The following is a 19778-nucleotide window of genomic DNA, read 5'->3' on the forward strand; positions in this document are numbered from 1 at the left end:
CCTCTGTATTGAAAGCTCTGAGGAGCACTTCTGAAGGAAAAGCAGTGACCTCTGCTTCCACTGAGGGCTTTCCTAGTGACTCACTTCTGCTTTGTGTAATGATGTGCTGTCCTACAGCTTCCCTTGACACCAGGACTTCTCTCTAGCTTGGTGGGCGCAGCAGGCAACAAGGGGCTGTGGTTCTGCACATGTATTCTTCTTGATGACCTCTTTTGTAACATAGACTTCCTTTGGATTACAACTCATGGAATTCCATTCTGATTGGGAATTCGAAGAATTGTGCTCTGGATCCAGAGAACTTTGGGTTAGGGTAGATGCCCCTCAGGTAAACATTGGGATCTGGTTGGATTCCTCAGGAATTCCCAGGGAGGGGTCAAAAATATTTTTAGGGTTGGAATAATGTGTAACCCTGGCTATTGTGCCTCAGTAACCATAATTGCTAGGGCTGAGGTCAAATATCCCAGCCCTAGAGATATTATGGTTACTGAGCCACAGTGGCCAGGGTTACACATAACCCTGAGCTAAAAACTGTGGTTTATATACTAAGGTCGCTGGCTTGCATGACATATTAAACAAACAAACCAACAAACATATTACAACTGGCTCATATTATAAACTGTAGATTTTCAAACTTTCTGTCCTTAACTCACACTTGGGTGGGAGATGCTGGCAGAACTGAAACACAAAGTCATCCCTATGAGGGGAACATTTACTTTAACATGTAAAGAAATGCCTCATGATTCTTGACATGAAAACTTTTAAGCAACTTCCAGACAGTTTCAGGAAATTATTCTGTATTTTTTTCTCTTATCATCTATCTGGAAGCAAGTTGGTTGCTTCCTAAGGAGGTTTTAGTGTAAGAGAAGAAGTTTTAAAACCACTTTTTTTGGAATACAAGTGAGCAGCTGAAAAGGAGAGTATCTGTATGGTAACTGGGTTTAAAATCTCAGTATTTAGTATCATGTGTTCTGTGAAGTTTGTGGTACTTGATCTACAATCAGCATTTCTTATTCTGAAAATTGCAGTGAACAATTTGAATAAAAATATAATTATCAGTACCTGGGAACTGATTTTTCTTTTGCTAAATTTTATTGAATCTTGAATTGGTTCTGATTATGTAACCTGAACTCTAAAACTTCCATCTTTTAGGAGATAAATACTAAGCATTTAACCAAATCCTTCTTTTTAAGATGCTTATATTTATCTAGTGTCCAAAGTCATTTCAATAGTGAGATGGGTGGCACATAATTTTTTTAAAAAATAAAATAAAATAAGTAAATACAGCCTTGGACTAAAGCTATTAGGAAGAAAATCTGGTGCTTTCATTCCCCTTATAGTATTCAGGAGGAACAAATCAATCTGTGTAATTGCAGGAAAGTAAATTTGTGCTGCAACTGGATCTGAATACAAGTTAGAAGACTTCACTGTGGAAAATCCTGAGATGATACAGTTTCCTCCAAGAACCAGATGGGGAACAGGAATCTTCCGGAATCTTGTGACTTCCCATTGTTATGCTCAGAAAATACAGTCAGATATATTTATTTTCTAAATAGCCCAGAAACATTATTTGGAATTGCTTTTTTTTCCAAAGAAGGCGCTCTGCTGGATAAATTCCTGGAGTTTTTGACTGTTTAGAAGTAGAGAACATATGCACATCGCAGTCTAGACTGGCCTTGCCAAGTGACTCATTCCATTTTGTCTAATGTGCTGCCAAAGAGAAAAGTAACAGCAGATTTAATGGGCAGGGTAGACTCAAAGATGCTTCTCTGGTCTTATCAATTGTAGGGTTTTTTTAAACGCCTTGGAGCACCAAGAGAACATACCCATTCTTTGTTTTACATTCCATCTTACATCATTGAGGGAGATGGGAGGTTTGGAAATGTTAAATTATATATATATATATATATATATATATATATATATATATATATATATATATATATATATATATATATATATATATATATGAGAGAGAGAGAGAGAGAGAGAGAGAGAGAGAGAGAGAGAGAGAGAGAGATAACCAGAGACAGAGATAGAGACAGACACATACTGTACATACATACAAACATATATACATACATACATACCCATTCTTTGTTTTATATTCCATCTTACATTCCATCTTTGAGGGAGACACAGACAGACAGACAGATAGACAAATTCAGGACTTTATGGTGGCCTACATAGAGTTCTTGTCTCCCATTTTCCTCCCAAGAAGCCTGTGCAGTAGGTTGGGTTGTGAGAAAGCAGCTGTTCTGAAGTCACCCATTGAGATTCTGTTCCTATGAGTGGACAAGAACTAGAGTCTTCTTACTCTCACACAATAACCCCTTATGACTATGGCAAAGTCAATGTAAATTGCTGAATATTTGCAGCAGAATGATCAAAATCAGAGCCTCTCTTCCCTTAATTCTTCGAACAAGCTGTTCTACCCATAGCAGTATCTGTTGGGTGATGTGATATAGGCAGGCCACACAGCAAAATTTTATGTTTTGTTCAACTTGCTTTCATATAGTATCTGCATCTATTGTAGGTTCCTTTGGAATCTGGATTTCCTAGGTTCACCTTTGTCCCCTCCTTTGGAAGACTGCCAATTCAGTGCTACCTTGCTGACAGCACAACATTCTGTGTGAGTATTGCAGAAGGGTCTGAATATAAGAGTGTTTTAAAAAATCTATTTTGTTAATTTATATGTTAATCTGTCTCAGTTATTTTGGAGTGGGGAGGGGGGAGAATTGTCTCAAAATATGCCTAGCCTGGAAATAAAAGGTTGGGTACAATAGGCAGAAAAGCATTGTCAGATGTTTGTTTGTTTGTTTGTTTATTAGAATTATATGGCCGCCCACTCACTCTCAGTAACACTGGGTGGCTTACAAAAAAATTTAAAAACCCCAAACAATATAAAAGAATAAAAAACAGTAACTCCCCACCCCCCTGATGACAACACACAATCAAATGAGCAACTAGATGGGCTCCATCCCATACGGGTTTCCCCAGGCCTGTTGGCAGAACCAAGTCTTCAGGGCCCCGCAAAAGAGAGTCATGATGGAGGCCATTTTAGTTTTTGAAGGGATGATATTCCAAAGGGAGGAAGCTACTATGGAGAAGGCCCTTCTTCTGGGTCCAGCCAGATGTACCTCCTTAGGGGATGGGACCAGCAACATTCCTGCCTCACCACTCTGGTGGGTGAGGTGCAGTGGTGGGATTCAACCAGTTCACACCAGTTCAGCAGAACAACAATGGAGATAATAGACATCCTTGCCTTGTACCTTTTCTTATCTCAAAGTTCTCAGTATAATCTCCATTCAAAATCACTTTCGCTGTTTGTTTGTGGTATATTGTTTTAATCATATTTATAAAGTTCTGCCCAAAGTCCATTATTTTTAATTGCTGAATCATAAATTCCCAAGAAACATTATTAAATGCCTTTTGGGCCTCTAGAAATATTAGTGCCAGTTGTTTTCCTGGATGTAATTCATAATATTCCAGTACATCCATTATCACACTTAAATTATTTTTAATTTGTCTCTTTGGTAAAAAAAAAAAAAACTATTTTTGGACTGAATGTATAAATTCAGTTAAGAATCTTTTCAGTCTCTTTGCCATTATTGATGTAAAATTTTTATAATCCACATTTAGTAATGATATCGGTCTATAATTTTTTTATCTGTGTCAAATCTGAATCTTCTTTTGGTATTAATATTTGCTTCTATCCATGTATTTGGGAGTTTGTTGTTGTTGTTAGCTGCGAAGTCGTGTCCGACCCATCGCGACCCTATGGACAATGTTCCTCCAGGCCTTCTTGTCCTCTACCATCTGCTGGAGTCCATTTAAGCTCACGCCTACTGCTTCAGTGACTCCATCCAGCCACCTCATTCTCTGTCGTCCCCTTCTTCTATTGCCCTCAATCTTTCCCAGCATTAGGCTCTTCTCCAGTGAGTCCTTCCTTCTCATTAGGTGGCCAAAGTATTTGAGTGTTAGCTTCAGGATCTGGCCTTCTAAAGAGCAGTCTGGGTTGATCTTCTCTAGGACTGACCGGTTGATCGCCTTGCAGTCCAAGGGACTCGCAGGAGTCTTCTCCAGCACCATAGTTCAAAGGCCTCAATTCTTTGGCGCTCAGCCTTTCTTATGGTCCAACTTTCACTGCATACATTGCAACTGGGAAGACCATAGCCTTGACTATACGCACTTTTGTTGACAGGGTGATGTCTCTGCTTTTTAGTGTGCTGTCTAGATTTGCCATTTGGGAGTTTAGCCTCCAACAAAAGTTCATTGCAAACATCTTTCAACGGTTCACTTAATATATCCTGTAAAGCTTTATATAACTCTACCTGTAGTCCATCTGGCCCCGGTGTTTTCTCATTTTTTTTTTTTGTCTTCTTATGGCCTCTGTTATTTCCATCATTGTTATTTTTTCCTCTAACATAATTTCTGAAAATTTTGGAAGATTATTTTCTTCCAGATACTGAATCATTCTCTCTCTTGGAATTTCTTCTATATCATACAATTTCTTATAATATTCTTTAATTATCTTTTTTATTTCTTTATTTTAAAATTTTAGGCAACCTTTTTCATCTACTAAATTATTTATCAGTTTCTTCTCCTTCTGTTTTTTAAATTTATAAGCTAGCCATCTTCCTGGTTTATTTGCATTTTCAAAAAAAGTTTTGTTTTGCTCTTTTTATTTGCTGTGCCATTTTTTTCTGAATCCAACAAATTTAATTTGTTTTTTATTGTTTCCATTTCTCTTTTCAAAATCTTCTTTTGTGGACTCATTTGCAGTTCTGATTCTAGTTTTTTTCAAATTTTTCTCTTTATAGTATATGTCGCTGTTTTTTCTGTTTATTTGTTTTTTTTGCCATGCATGTTATAGCTATACCTCAGTCTAAAGTATGCTTTGGCTGTATCCCATACGTTTTGTAACATTGTATCTTCTTTTTTATTTTCTTTGAAGAAAAACTCCATTTCTTTTTTTTTTGCTAGTTCTATAAATACTCTTTCTTTTAATATAGATTGGTTCAAAATCCATCTTGATTTTTTTGGTATTCCTCTCCATGTCACTTTTAAGGGGTTGTGATCTGCCCATATACCTGGTTCTATCTCAATTTCTTGCATATTTGTCCTTAGTTTGGATGTCATCGAAATCATGTCAATTCTGGACCAGGATTTATGACTTTTTGAATAAAATGTGTATTGTAATTTTCCTGGATTGATTTCCCTCCAAACATCTTGTACTCCAATTTCTTCTAACATGTTAGAAAAAAAGTCTTAGGTAATCTTTTTCTTCCACTTTTTCCTATTTTGCTACTTTTATAGTCTAATGTCCCATCCACTATTGCATTGAAGTCTCCTACTAAACAAGCATTTTGATACTCCATTTCTGTTATTTTTCTATGGAGATTTTGATAAAATTCTTCCTTGATAAAATTCTTTATTATTTGGTGCGTAGATTACTACCAACGATATTTGTTTTTGATGTAGGTATATTTCTACCATCACAATTTTTCCTTCTTCATCTGAATAAATCATTTTAGAATCTATTGTCTCTTTAATATATACGGCTACACCTCTTTTTTCTGTTGTGCTGATGCATGGTAAAGTTTCCCAATTTTTGGGTATTCCAATAGCTTATAATATTGTCATTTTATATGCGTCTCTTGCAAACAAATTATATCTGTATTTAATGTCTGTAGCTTTCTAAAAAAATATTTCTTTTTGATGGGGAGTTTAGTCCATTTATATTCACTGAAAAAAATCTGTTTTCTTTCTCCATTTCAATTATTCATATTTAGGTCTTGTCGATCTCGTGGTCCTCTGTTCTCTGGCAGTTCCTTCACTCTCTTGGTCAAGTTTCTCTTTCTGTTCTACTGTTTGTGTAGTTGCTTCTTCAGTTGCTTCTTCTGTTTGCTTCTGATCTGTTCTCTCCTCTTGTCGATATTGCACTCCTTCATCTAAGAATGCTCGATTTCTTTCATCAAAGTCTTCTGCTTTCCAAACTGAGTCCAATCAGTATCTTGTATTATTCCAGTTGATTAAGATCCCTTCTGGCATTAACCATCTGAAATTTATGACTTTTGCAATTAGCTTTGTAGTTAGGAAGTGATATTGTCTTAGTCTCTTGGGGATCTGCTTTAAACCACAATTTCTTTATTCTTGTATTGTAATGGCTCATCTCTGTCTTTTCTCAGTATTTGATCTCTTGTTGTTTTCTTTATAAATCTTACATGAACTTCTCAGGGTAGTTTATATTTCATTCCGTAGCTTGAATTCATTTGAAATATTTCATCTATCTCTATTTGCATCTTTGCTCAGTCTGCTTCCAAAGCCTCTGTCAGAAGATCAATAATCACAACTGCTATATTTTCTTCTCTGTCTTCAGGAATGTTTTGAAATCTTAAATAGTGTTCCGCGTTCTCCATTTCTAAGATCGCCACCACTCTTTCTAGATTTTGATTTGCTTGTTCTCATTTTCCATTTTCTTGTATTAGTACTTACATTTTTTGTCAATATCATCTGATTTATTTTCCATTTTCTGAATTCTTTGTTTAGTTTTAACAATCATTTGCTGATGAACTTCAAATTGTGCCTTTATATCCGACATTTGTTCATTTAATTTATTAAAATTACTTTTTGTCTCTTCATGGTTTTTTTGTATTGATTCTTGAATTAATTTTAATATAGTTTGTTTCTCATTTTGAGCAGTGCTTCTTTTCTCATGCTGCAACATTGTTTCAATAGATCCCTGGCTTGTTGGGCTGGATGTTCCAACAGAGGGTGCAGAGGAAGTCTTTTTCATAAGTCTGGTGAGATTTGATGCACTCATTTTTCAAGCCAACTATCTTAGGCTAAAATCCAAACTGTAAAAAGAGCCAACTACTTTTGGCTAAATCCAAATTCTCAAGGAGGGAAAACAAGATTAAAAAAAAGAAGAAAAAGAAACCAACTATTTCAAGATAAAGTCCAACCAAAAAAAATCAAGCCAACTACTTTAGACCAGATCCAATCATTCAGTCAAATTACAGATGTGAAACGCCCACTGTCTCCAAATATTTCTTGTTTTGGTTATATCCAGAGTCAACAGATATAATTGTAGAAAGTCTTTTCTCTTACAAACTCACATAAAGGCACTTTGTTTACAACAGGTGTTGTTTCAAGGTCAAACACTTTTCAAATTCTTTTATTTGGTATTACTGTAGTATCTCCTTTCACTACTAGATGTCCTCATACACCGTTTTGTCAATATCTGGTTTTAAAAGATGGCTACAAAGTTTTTAATGTTCTTTGTAATTTATTTACCCTAGAGATTAAATCTAAAAAAGGGGAAAAAATCCATGTCCTATAAGTTAAGCAGTCTTTGAATCAATTTGAGTTCGATTTTTAATAATTCTTTTGTCTTCCTTAAAATCCTTTCTTCTCCTGTAATTGCTCACTGCTTTTAACTTTTTTTTCTCCTAGTCCTTCTGGGGTCTTTACTTCATAGCTTCTTCCCAATCAGGGGATCAACTTTTCTAAGTCCATAAGGAATAAAAGAACAGGCTCACCCAGTTTCAGCACACTGTTGACAATCAGCTGTTTAGCAATGACTTGGGCTGTCTGGGCTTACCAGGCAGCCTTTCTTCCGTCCTTTTGGAGGGTTTCTTCAGTTCATCTGGACCGACTGCCATCTGGTCTGAACTCCCAAAGCATCCCTTCTTCTTCATTGCCCCTCCAGGGCAACTTTCCGACTCCTTGGGGTCGCCAGGCCAGAAGAAATCAGGCTAAGAAGCCAGAGCCCTGGCTTCTTCCACCCGTCTCATCAAATGCCAAACTGAAAGTCCCAATCTAAACTGTCTTGAGCCACAAACAAAACTTCACAGCTGCAAATTTCTTTGTTTTATCTGCTAGAAAATGTTTTGGTTTGAAACCTTCTTTTCTTTCATACCTATGGGACTTTATCCCAGATTTGTCCCTCTGACAATCATGGGAATCCCAGCTGTATCTGTAGCCAAGAATCCTTTGTTTTTGAAATGCTTCACATTCTCTTCTGCCTAACTGCATATGTTCCTGATTTCTGCACTGCCCTGGATATTGAATGAATTATTTCTTCCAGTTTTGTCTTTTGTGTCATTTGAAATGGACCAGAAATGGATTGTATCTTAACACCCTGTCCTCTGACATACAATGCTCTTGTGAAACAGGGTAGAGGGGGTAAAAATTGAATGCATATTCCTTCAATAACTAATTCCCTCAGTTCCCCACACATACTGTACATATTTTATTTCTCTGATATTTCTTATTTGTCCCAGTCATGTTTTCTGCAGGAATTTTTAATTCATTGTGCAAGGAGAGAAGCATAGAAGCACATAATACTGAGCCATCTCTCTCTCCTTCCTTCCTTCCTTCCTTCCTTCCTTCCTTCCTTCCTTCCCTCCCTCCCTCCCTCCCTCCCTTCATTTCTTCCTTCAGAATGAAGTAATTACTGAAACAAAGGAAGTGGAGAAGTCATCTGCCATAGGAAAGGGAAACAAGGGAACTGGTGAAGCTGCCAGCTGCCCCAACGATAAGCACAAACTTTTCAATCTCCAAGAAGACAAGGCAAAGGGAGGAAAAATGGATGGGAAGGATCTTTTCAAGGCTGAGTTTGTTCTCATCACCGACTCAGATGAAGATACAAAGGCTATTTTGGGCAACGGCTACAGACATGAAAGTTCCGAGGGCTTAACTGTGTTCCATGTGTCCAGTGGTGATGAGTGCAAAGGACAGGGGAATGTGTCACAGATGCAACAACACACTGACCTTTCCTGCAGTTCAGCCAGTCCACAGAAACCCTCTCAGGTAATGCCCAGGGTCATTGTTGAAATGGGAGGTTATGCAAATTGAATACATAATATTTTTCCATTTCCATACTTCAGGAAAGGAAGCGTTCTGGCCCATGAGTAGCTCACACACACTCACATATTCACCTCAACATAGGGGGGGAGAGGGAGATGGAGGGAGAATTAGAGAGAAAGAGAGAGAGAGAGGGGGGGAGAGAGAGAGAGAGAGAGGGATGTGCATAATACTAATAAAGGAAAATATTTGTAGCTCAGGGTTGAAATGAAGGATCCTTGGTCCTCTTGATTGGTTTCTTGCGACGTTTTATTACCCAAACTAGGTAACATCATCAGTGCTAGTTAGGAGAAACCTCTGTGGAACAACCAAAAGAATTTTTTTTAAAAAAAAATAGCCAGGAAAGAGTAAGGAACATGTCTGCCCATTTGCTGATCAACTTCCTTGACATGTATGTATGAGATGCTGCATGTAACATTGATTTCAGCTACGGTATTTGGCCAAATTGAAGGATCATCAACAGAAGGTCTAAAAGGGCCTTTTCGGTTCACTTCTTAGAGTTGTTTTCATTGTAAATGCTTTCTTATTTTTGCAAAGTTATGATACGATTGTGCAACAGCTGTGGGAAACAGATAAATTTTTTTACACTAATAAAAATGGACGTGAATAGTTTAAAATTAAATACCAGACCTTTAACATCTCCCCCTGCTTTTTAATACTGCAAATTAAGACAGCCAGTCTCCTGGTTAAAGAACTCAGCAGATGTTACAGATCTGATTCTAATCTCTCTTCTTTTTCTTTTTCCCCTCCAGTTAACTTCTCCTCTGTCTGCTTCTGATCACCTTTCCCATAAATCACCTGCTGCTCCCTTACTTTCTCCAATTAATCTGAAAGTAGAACACGGACTGGCCATTCCAGGCCATCAGGCTTCTTCTCACCAAGAATCTCATAGCCAGTGGCGGTCTGCAAATGGATCCTGCATCCACCAGACATCCACCTATTTCCAGTCTACTACGTCTTCCAGTTTGCCTTCCTCTGTACCAAAAATACTCCCTTCCTCATTTGAAAGCCTCGCAAATCATGGTCAATTCTCCCACAATGTTCAGGTTCCCAAACCCAAAAAGGAATCCACCTCTTTGCCACTGCCATTAAGCAAGGATTCCTGTCCTCCCTCACAGATTCTCACTTCAGCAGATGTTCCTCTGGGCTCATTCCCTCAGACCTGTTCTCCTCTTCCTCCCAAGAAACTGGCCCCCTGGCCCCAGGTTCCCATTCATATTACAACACACGTCTTATCACCAAGTCCCACCCAACTGCCACCTTCTCCACATGGATCCTCCTCAAATATATATAATGCAAACAGCCCCTGTAGCCAAATGTCCTTAAGTGGCAACCCGCCAGTGTCTAGAGTTAAATCTCCTCTTCCAACTAGACTTTCTCTTTTGACTGCTATTCTGAAGTCGGGGTCTTCTCCAAAAAGGCCATTTTCTCCCGCGTCTTGTCCTGCCACTTTTTCTCCCAATTCTTTCGATTCTTCAACTCTGGCCATTGAGAAGAAATTTAAAACTACCCCTCCCACTCCCAAGAAAGCTGCTTCACAGTTTTCTATCTTCAGGACAGATTCCCCATACCAAGATGAAGGTCACTCTTCAGGGCTTTCTAGCACACCAAGGAACAGGATGGTCTCCTCAAAGTCCAGTCCTACCCTTCAAACTTGGTCTCTTTCCCCTAAAAGGACGCTTGATACCGGGACATGGTCTCCTGACAAACTGCGTCCTTTGTCACCCACAATTTCCTCCTACAAGAAAACAGTTGTCTCTCCTCTGTTAAAACCCAAACTGACCAGTTTTTCCTTACCTCCCCATGTTTCGAGGCAAAGGGTCCTCAAAACACGAGAGCCTGAGAAGTCTACAAAAGTACGTACCTGCTCTCCCACTTTCACTGCCAAGTCCCATCCAACCCCAACCCTTGCAGTCAACCAAAGGGCCACAGTCTCTCCCACAGCACAAAAACTGTCTTACTCTGCAGCGCCTGTGCATTCTACTAATCAGCCTAAAGAACATTTGCCAAATGTCTCTGCAAAGGACCGAGGTACGAATTTGTCAACTCACTGGCCTTTTTTTCACCAAGGCTCACCGTCATCTATTCCTCCAAACTGTAACATCAACTCCCCTTTGCTTCAGACAAACACGTCTCCTCCTCATTCAAACTTCAGAACTTGCCTGCCCTGCTCAAGACACAAGTCCCCAGTGGTCACACCACACAGATCCCTGGCCAGAAGGCATTCTCCTTGCCCACAGTTGTCAAGATCAAGGGAGACTAGCTCACCGTTCTCCTTTTCCTTGCCTTCTGATTGTGATAATAAGACTCCTCAGGTATTCTATCTGGTTGCTTCTTTCTATTCCTCTAATCCTTTTCCCATTTCTGTTCCAGAAAAATGGCACCCAAAGAAAAGAAAATTGCAAATATAGACATCATTGCATTTGTAATGTTTTCGTGTCTGAGAAAACTGTGGAAATGTGATAGTGAAACATTTCTCAAGCACAGATATAAACATATAACCAAAATGATTTCATCATATTTTAGTGTGTGTTGGGGGGGGAGGGGGGAATCATATATGCTAAAGAGATTTATGGTAATCTGGATATGTATGTATCTCTGTGTATTTGTAAAGCCTAAATTCCACATCTGATTGTCCAAATTTCCAAATTAACTCTTTTTATATGTTTGCAGCCTGAGATATTATCTTTTAGCATGCTTGCAAAGTTTCAGAATAATTAAATTTTACAAACAAGCGAGTTACAAGTAGTCCTCAACTTACAACAGTTCCTTTAGTGACTGTTCAAAGTTACGGTGGCACCGAAAAAAGTGACTTAGGACCATTTTTCACACTTATGACTGTTGCAGAATCCCCATGGTCACATGCTTTAGATTCAGATGTAAATGTAAAATGTAAATTGACAACTGACCCCCATTTATGATGGTTGCAGTGTCCCAGGATCGTGTGATCACCTTTTACAACCTTCTGACAAATAAAGTCAATGGGGAAGCCAGATTCACTTAATAACCATGTCACTAATTTAAGAACTGCAGTGATTCACTTAGCAAATGTAGTGAGAAAAGTTGTAAAATGGGGCAAAACTCACTTAATGAATTTCTCACTTAGCGACATAAATTTTGGGCTCACTTGTGGTCATACTTTGAGGACTACCTGTATACAGAGAGTATTTCTCTTTCTCTGTTAATATTTTATTCATGAGACTCTGACAAGTCAGTCTGTGTTCATCAGTTAAAGAAAGAACTAAGGGGTTGTTTAATTCATGTAAGTATGCTGCACCCTCATGATCTGGAAATGGTCTTTTGATTGTTGCCTCATGTAGCACTAAGATTCATGTTTGCGGTAAAGGGGGTGGGCTGGTTGGAAGATCCTCTTAATCCAAAACAATGATTGCTGCTGGTAGGAATTAACTTTGATTTGTGAAAATGCTTAAAATTAACTTCAGTTAACTTCAGAAAAGGCTTAAAATTAACTTTAGTCTGTTACTGATTATAAATATTTACATATAAAATCAGTTCTTCATATAAATCATAGCATATGCTAATTTGTAAATCATGGCTAATAATTGCATCCTATTCTTGCATTCATCCCTATCTTTAAAAGATTGTTTTACCTTATTTTTGATCCAAATTTGCAGATAAATATGTCTCTTTCATCCACACAAACAACCCATCTCCTCTTTTTTGGATAGCTCTCTCAAAAGCCACTTCAGAAATCCCTTTACTGCAATGAAGTGATTTGGCATTGACTGCTATTCCATTCCAGTATCTATTCTGCAGGTGGTTAAAGCTTCCGTTGATAAGGATGCTCAACAACATTGTGGACCAGGGGTCTTCAAACTTGGCCCTTTTATGACTTGTGGACTTCAACTCCCAGAATTCCTCAGCCAGCATGCCTGGCTGAGGAATTCTGGGAATCGAAGTCCACAAATCATAAAAGGGCCAAGTTTGAAGACCTCTGCTGAGGACTGTCAAGTGTTGTGGAGAGCATGTAGGATAAATAAAGCTATAATATAGGAGAACAATTAACTTTCAGTTTTAATAACATCACTTCAGGTGTGATTGCAGGAAATGTCCTTCAGTACCTGAAATCTTGCTTGATTTATGTGGGTCTGCAGGCCAGATCAGTGCAAGTTGATAGCACCTCCCTAAACACACACACACACAACACAAAGTAATGTGACAATTCTATTCTTTTCATTCAGCTCTGAGACTAGAGAGATACAACACTACATAAGACTAGAGAAAACATGCTACATGTGGTCACTTAATGAAGTTTTATATGGTTTCCACTCTCTGTCCCTGAGGTGGGTAATTTTTACATACCGCTCATCCTGTGTAGTGTTTTCATTTATATTGACACCAGGAAACAGCATGCAACTAGTTTGTTCTCCTCAGATATACATAGTGACAGATTTTTTTTTAATGAGCTCCAAACATCCTCCTGGTAATTAAAACCCTCCACCAGTTCAAATCCTTTACCTCGTGAGGACTACTTCCAATCATGGCACCCTTTTTGCAAAGGACCACAATCACAGAACTCTAAAGGTAGAGCTTCCATTGTCCCAGTCTGTGTATCAAATCTCAGAATTTTGTTTTATAAATACATGCACTTTAGGTTGAGGCAATTAGTGTTACATACTGGTGGGGAAAATGTCTGATTGACACATTTCTTCTGGCTCCTTTTCCATTACAATTGCCTCTCCCAATCTGCTGGGATCTAGATGTTGGCAAAATAAGTCACAGCTGAACTGCCTAGATCCAGTGTAAATCTGAAGAACGACTGGTGCAACCAAAAAGCCTCTTAAATCCACAACAGAGTCCCATCCGATGTGGGTGACTGGGCTGAAAAAGCTGCCATGAATAATTATTATTATGGTTTGTCACACAGTCATCTAGATGTTCAGACTGGATCTGGCATTTTTTTTTTGTTCACCTATTGAGCCCTTCCCAAGGACCTGGGATAGGCAGTTGTGGATGTTTGATGGTCTTAAAGATATCATCGGAGGATGTAAGCTGTTCTGAGTAAAGCTGCCTTTTGCAATTGACTGATGGTGAATTTGTCAGTGCCAATGGTGTTCAAGTGGAGCTCCAATTGTTATGGGATTGCATCCATTATTATCAAATTTATTTGCCACCCATTTTGTGGCCTGAGGTGACCCCTGAGCAGCTTGCAGTGTGGTAAAATATGCAAAATTAAAAATAATTATAAATATAAAATAGGATAAAATTACAAAAAACAAAACACAACTCTAAAAACCCTGGGTTTGGATCAGGAGAAGATAGTGCCTTTTCTATTACTGCACCAACCATCTCCAGGCAACAGCTTCTCCTTCAGGACTCCAAGCCAACCAGCACAGCCAAGTTTTAAAGCTTATCCTGAAGGCTGAAAGAAAATGGTCTGTGGCAAGACATTCCGTAGATTGGGTAAAGTGCCAGAAAAGGCTCTTCTACTCAATCCCACCAGCCAAGATTCCTTGGCTGATGGGATTCACAGTAGGATCTAATCTTCTCCAGCTCCCTACTTACCTCATTGTCATTGGAACAGTGAAATGCCATGGTTTGGGAGAGTAATAACAATAATACTGCCTCTTGTTGCACGTTGAACTCTTGTCTGTAAGTAATACTGCAGTTCTTCTGTGACAGTAGACATAATACTATAAATGTGGCGTGTCAATGGTATGGTTCTACTATCTTATATACTGTATGTTTAGAAGAAGAAGAAGAAAAGAAAGGAGTCCCTGCAGATTTTACTTCGCTAGTTATAAACAACTATAGGGGGCAGTGCTTGCCTCCATTTCAAGGGCCACTAAGCCAGCACTGTCTGAAGATGTTTCCATGCTCATGTGGCCACCATGGCATCACAGAGAGTTGTTTCCTCTCCACTGAAGCGGTACCTGTTTATCTACTTGCATTTGTATGCTTTCAAACCGCTAGGTGGGCAGGAGCTAGGCAAAGACGGAAGCTCTCCCATCATATTTGCAGCTTACACATGCAGAATTCCTAATTAAATCCCAGCTTTCCAACTTTATCGAAAGGGATCCTGCAGAGTCAAAATTCTTATTCAGGGGGTAGGATGAAATGTAAGCTGGGAAGAATAATGTAAAGCAAATGCAGTTCAGTGCTGATTTTAATGCTGACAAATGACTGTACAAGGGAGATCAGTGAGCTGCCAAATCCACTTTGTCTGGTAAGACTTACTAACATTTGGTTTTGAGAACTAAACTTCTTGTCATGCTGGGGAGACAAAATGGGGGATAGCAAGGAAAGCAAGGACGAGAATAGTGATGACTTAAGAGAAATTAAATTTGCATTTCAGTGCTTTACAATATGCCAGAAACAATTGAAATGGAAGTGAGGCCCTAACTAAGGAAAGCGGGGACAACAGGGAAACATGTATGAAATTTGTTACAATAGCTTTGCAGAACACCATATTAGTTTCTTAAGAAGAGCACAGAAGCTTATTAAAGGGTGGCCAAAAAATTCCCACTTTTTTCTGAGGACTGAATTAAGAGTGAAATTATTCCAAGTAGTTTCTGAAATATTTTGATTGATTAATATTTTGTACTGTCTAATAAATGGAATAGTGGAAGAGCTAACGACAAGGCAAAAAGGTTGTTCCTTCACTGAATATCCTTTCCTTCTCAGTTTGGATATTGTACTGTTACTTGGGTAACAAGTTAGAGATTCACACTAAGATAGTTTAAAGAAAATTACTCCATAAAGGTGATCATCCATCTCTTTTCAAAGGGTCTCAGTGAGCTTGTAACTGAATATGTCACCTCTATGGACAGAAAGAAAAATGTCTCTGTGTTGACTAAAATACAAGAATAGATATCCAACCTCTGGAATAAATTATGATGGGAACCCTATGATATAAATTATGGCATTAAGATGGACATGCAATACTTTAAAAAAGTAGAAGATCATTTTAATGTGCAACATTTTTTCTCTCCTTTATACTAAGACAGCATTCACATTGAAGTCTTAAAGGAATTAATTTTAATACTATCACAACTTTCCTGTTTCTGATTATGATTTACAGTCATACAAGATCAATGCAAGCTACAAGACATTTGCAGCCATCCCAACAAACACACTGCTTCTAGAACAGAAGGTTAGTTGGGTGCTCAGAGGTATGTGCTGGTATTAATATTAATTTTAAAATTAAGGGCAGAAGGAGATAACTGTGTTAAAACTGTTTGCTGGTCTTTGAGGCAGCAGAAAAATATTTTCTGCCCAGATTGCTGAGTCCTATACAGCCACAATGCTGATGGTTATGTTGTGATTCAGTGTCAGCCTGTGGGTTCGGCAGTTGGGTTGGACGATTCAGAGGAGGAGCAGGAGGAGGAGTTTGGAGAGCCTGCAGAGGACAGTTCTGAGGCATTGCAGAGCTCTCAGCCAGGCCCCTCCCATCTGGTTACTACTCAGACCCAGCTGCGTGAGCCTGACAGCTTGGATGAAGATGACCCACAGCTGGCCTTGTTCAAGGATGCCCGAAGCAGGAGGCAGTCAAGCAGGAGTAAACAGAGGAAGGCAATGGGGCACCTCGGAAGGAGGCAAAGAGAAGCCACGCCTTGAAACTGTTTAAAAGGGGAATGTGTGGGAGGGCTGGTTGCTGAAGGCAACCGTTTGTACAGCTTGGTTCATATTTTGTTTTGCTCAGTTTGCTCTGTTTTGGATCTGTTTTGTGTAAATAAATTTGGCAGGCTTACTTCCAGCCTTTTGCCTTTTGTAAAGGGGTTGTCCCTGACCTTTCTGCAGGGCTGGTAGTAGGCTGGAACAGAACAGGTTACTTCTCTCCTTCCTCTTGTGAGACAAGTTAAAGAAAGCAATTGGTGTCTATGGAGATTGTCAATCATCCAGGTCATGGCTGTCCCAAAGATGCTTTTTCCAAAGGCAACTGGCCTTTCTTTTTTTTTCATTGAAAATGTTTTGCTTCTCACCTCAGAAGCTTCTTCAGTTCTAACTGACTGGAGAGGAATGGAGGGATTCAGGTGACTCTGAGGATACAGATAAACCCTCAACTACTCTCAGGGAATTAATGGCTGACCCTCAGAGTACTAAGGACCAGATAACTGCAAAGAATATAAATCCTTCCATTCCCCACCAGTCCGCTAGAACTGAAGATTCTTCTTGGATGAGAAGTGAAAGGTTTTCAAAGAAAAAACAAAACAAGACAGTCCAATTGTCTTTCGGAGAAAAGGCATCTTTGGAAAGCCATTGGTGGTTTGCCCTGCCTTAGTTTCTCTTCCACCAACCATCACCTACCAGTGTGAAAGCAAGCAATCACTGATCACCCTCCCTAACATGGGAAGGGAAGGAGAATAGGAGGATGCTTCAAACAATACGATGAGCCACCAGCCAAGTTGCCTATGGTTTCTTAGTCTAGCTATTTCTGAAATGGGTCTCCTCTTCTTCTGCAAGAGGCCTGAACCTGTATCTTAAAAATAGCCTGTCTGGCGGATCACAGGGTTGGAAGAGGGGTAAAGTGAGAAGCAGAAGGTGCCATCGATGACAAGCCACTGGAAACACGTGGGCAGAATGACCCACACACCCCTCTCCCACAGTAAAAGGAATAAAAGAAATCCTTCAATGTAGCCAAAGGTGGCAAAAATCGACCACTTGAGCTGCTAGAATTCCTCTGTCTTTCTCAGTTTGAGGGAACCATCCAGGCAGCAGAAGGCTTATCTAAAAGGCATTCAAACCTTATTCTACAGGTCTAGCACTTTTCAAATGCTGCTAAGCCTGTGCTTATGTGGCACCTGCAAAGGATTGAGCCAGCCCCTTGGAAAACACTGACCAGTCACTATGCAGGCATGTAATAAATAAGTAATAACAATTAATCCCTCTGCAGAAGGCAGGTCTGGGATTTTCCCTTTGGCCCAACCCAAAAGAATCGTGGAGGCTGTTCCCAACTTGAAGGGGCATATCTGCAACAGCCATAACTGGTCATTAGAATTTGGATAAATTCCTCCCTGATCACATGGATAAAACATGCTAGATTATATCCGTGGCAAATAGAAAGGAAAAACTGTAAGGGTTAAATACAATTTATGCCTCTATTAAATGCCTCTGCTTTAGTTGTGACCTGGGGAATGAGACCGAGGCAGAGACTACAACAGAAGAAATGGTTATTGGCACACACTTGTGTTGAAGTAGGGATGATGAGCTTTCACAGTGAGCTGAAGTTTAGTATAGAAAGCCTTTTTCAAACTTCAGACTGTAGGCTGATTGACACCGTACCAAATCAAGCCTTCAAATGGGCAAACCAGCAAGCAAAATGCAGCTCAACAATCACATATAAATAAAGCTCTTATTTTGGCTGTAGCTGTAAAATCAGATGGATATTTAGCAGCCAAGAAACCATAATACTACACTAGCAAGGCTGATCCGGCAAGTCACCCATTATGAAAAACGTACTGCTGTTTTGGGCAGTGCTAGAGGTTTGACTTAGTGTGTGGCATTCCCATTGTGTTTGCCTAAAATGTAGTTCGTTGATCTTGTATTCTGTATGGAACCAGCCACTGCAATTTGCAATACTTGATTTATGGCTTAATATATTAAGCATAAACCATAGTTCAACAGGCTTAATATAAAGTGTGAATTCATTAATTAACTTATTTTCATTGTGAGTTACACAATGACAATAAAGGTAGTCTACTCTATTATGTGACAAATAGTTTCCAAAGGCATCAGGAATTCGATTGCCAGAATGGCATTTGTTGAGTATTCCTTAGGTGATTCCAGGGTTCTCAAAAATGTTGTGGTTACAGAATCATAAATTGCTGTAGGTTTTAGAAAATGGTGCAACTTAATGACGCTGGACCATCCAGGCAGAGTGGTGCACTGCTTGAAGAACAGGTTGTAGCCATGGCCAGGAGACCCTTGGCACATTTTGTGCACCAGTTAGGCCTGTTTCTAGATCAGGAGGCACTTCATGGTTACCTAGTTCTTAGACATCTCCTCTGAAAAATTACAAGGTGTTTTACATGGGGATGTCCTTGAAGAGCACTTGGAAACTTCAGATGGTCTAGAACAGACATGTCAAACACAAGGCCCGGGGGCCGGATCCGGCCCGCGAAGTGCTTTCATGTGGCCCACAAAGCCATCCTGGAAACAGTGAGGGAACGGCCCCCACTGCCTTGGCCCTGGCCCAGAGACCCTCCTTCTGCCAGAGACCCTCAGATCTGTCCCACTCCTGCCCAGGCCCCCATAGGCACCCTTGATGCGAACGATGGAGAGCTGGCCACGCCCAGCCAGTAGGCCATATGCACTCTAGCCACGCCCACCCAGTAGGCCACACTCACCCAGGCCACACCCACCTGGCCCCCTGAGGGCAACCGCAATGCTGATGCAGCCCTCAGTGAAATTGAGTTTGACACCCCTGGTCTAGAACGTGTCATCACTTGTAGATTGCATCATAACTTGTTTTAACACCTATAGAACTCCCTTGGCTCCATAGATATACGTATGTGTTCATAAATCAGATGCTTAACCAACAAAATGGTTTGTGCATATATGTTTATAATGCTTAGACAGTTGACTAGGATATGATATAAATTACTTTAGCAGAGATTATAAAAGTGCATCGTTATTGTTATTCTTGTCTTATCTTGTCTTAATCTCAGAATAATATGAATTAATCCATAGGCACTCGACGAACAAACCAAAACAGAGCTAGATGCTGAGGACAGAACTTTGGATACACATTCGGAGGTGACAATTAATTTCTCTGTGTTTAATTCATTCTTATTTAATTCATTTCATTTCATTCATTATATTGCTTTGTCATCAAATTTCCATAATCAGAACTGAATAGGGAAATAATTGCTTCAGGCTGCACCCTGCTATGGATGCCATGGAGGTGGTGACACACTGGGCTGTGTAATGCTGTGGACCTGAAAGTGAAA

General features: G+C 39.5%; 1 protein-coding gene across 4 annotated transcripts in view; it reads left to right on the top strand.

Moving 5' to 3' along the window:
- MLIP (muscular LMNA interacting protein) overlaps nt 1-19778 on the top strand; it is an 85300-nt gene that overhangs the window by 34756 nt on the left and 30766 nt on the right. For all 4 annotated transcript variants that reach the window (XM_083348051.1, XM_083348052.1, XM_083348053.1 and 1 more), the window contains exons 2-6: nt 2534-2629; nt 8446-8814; nt 9621-11183; nt 15911-15982; nt 19519-19584. In XM_083348051.1, coding sequence (XP_083204177.1) covers nt 2534-2629; nt 8446-8814; nt 9621-11183; nt 15911-15982; nt 19519-19584 — 2166 coding nt within the window. The remainder of the gene's footprint in view (nt 1-2533; nt 2630-8445; nt 8815-9620; nt 11184-15910; nt 15983-19518; nt 19585-19778) is intronic.

Source organism: Vipera ursinii, assembly GCF_947247035.1.
Source record: "Vipera ursinii genome assembly, chromosome: 1".
Classification (NCBI taxonomy): Eukaryota; Metazoa; Chordata; class Lepidosauria; order Squamata; family Viperidae; genus Vipera; species Vipera ursinii.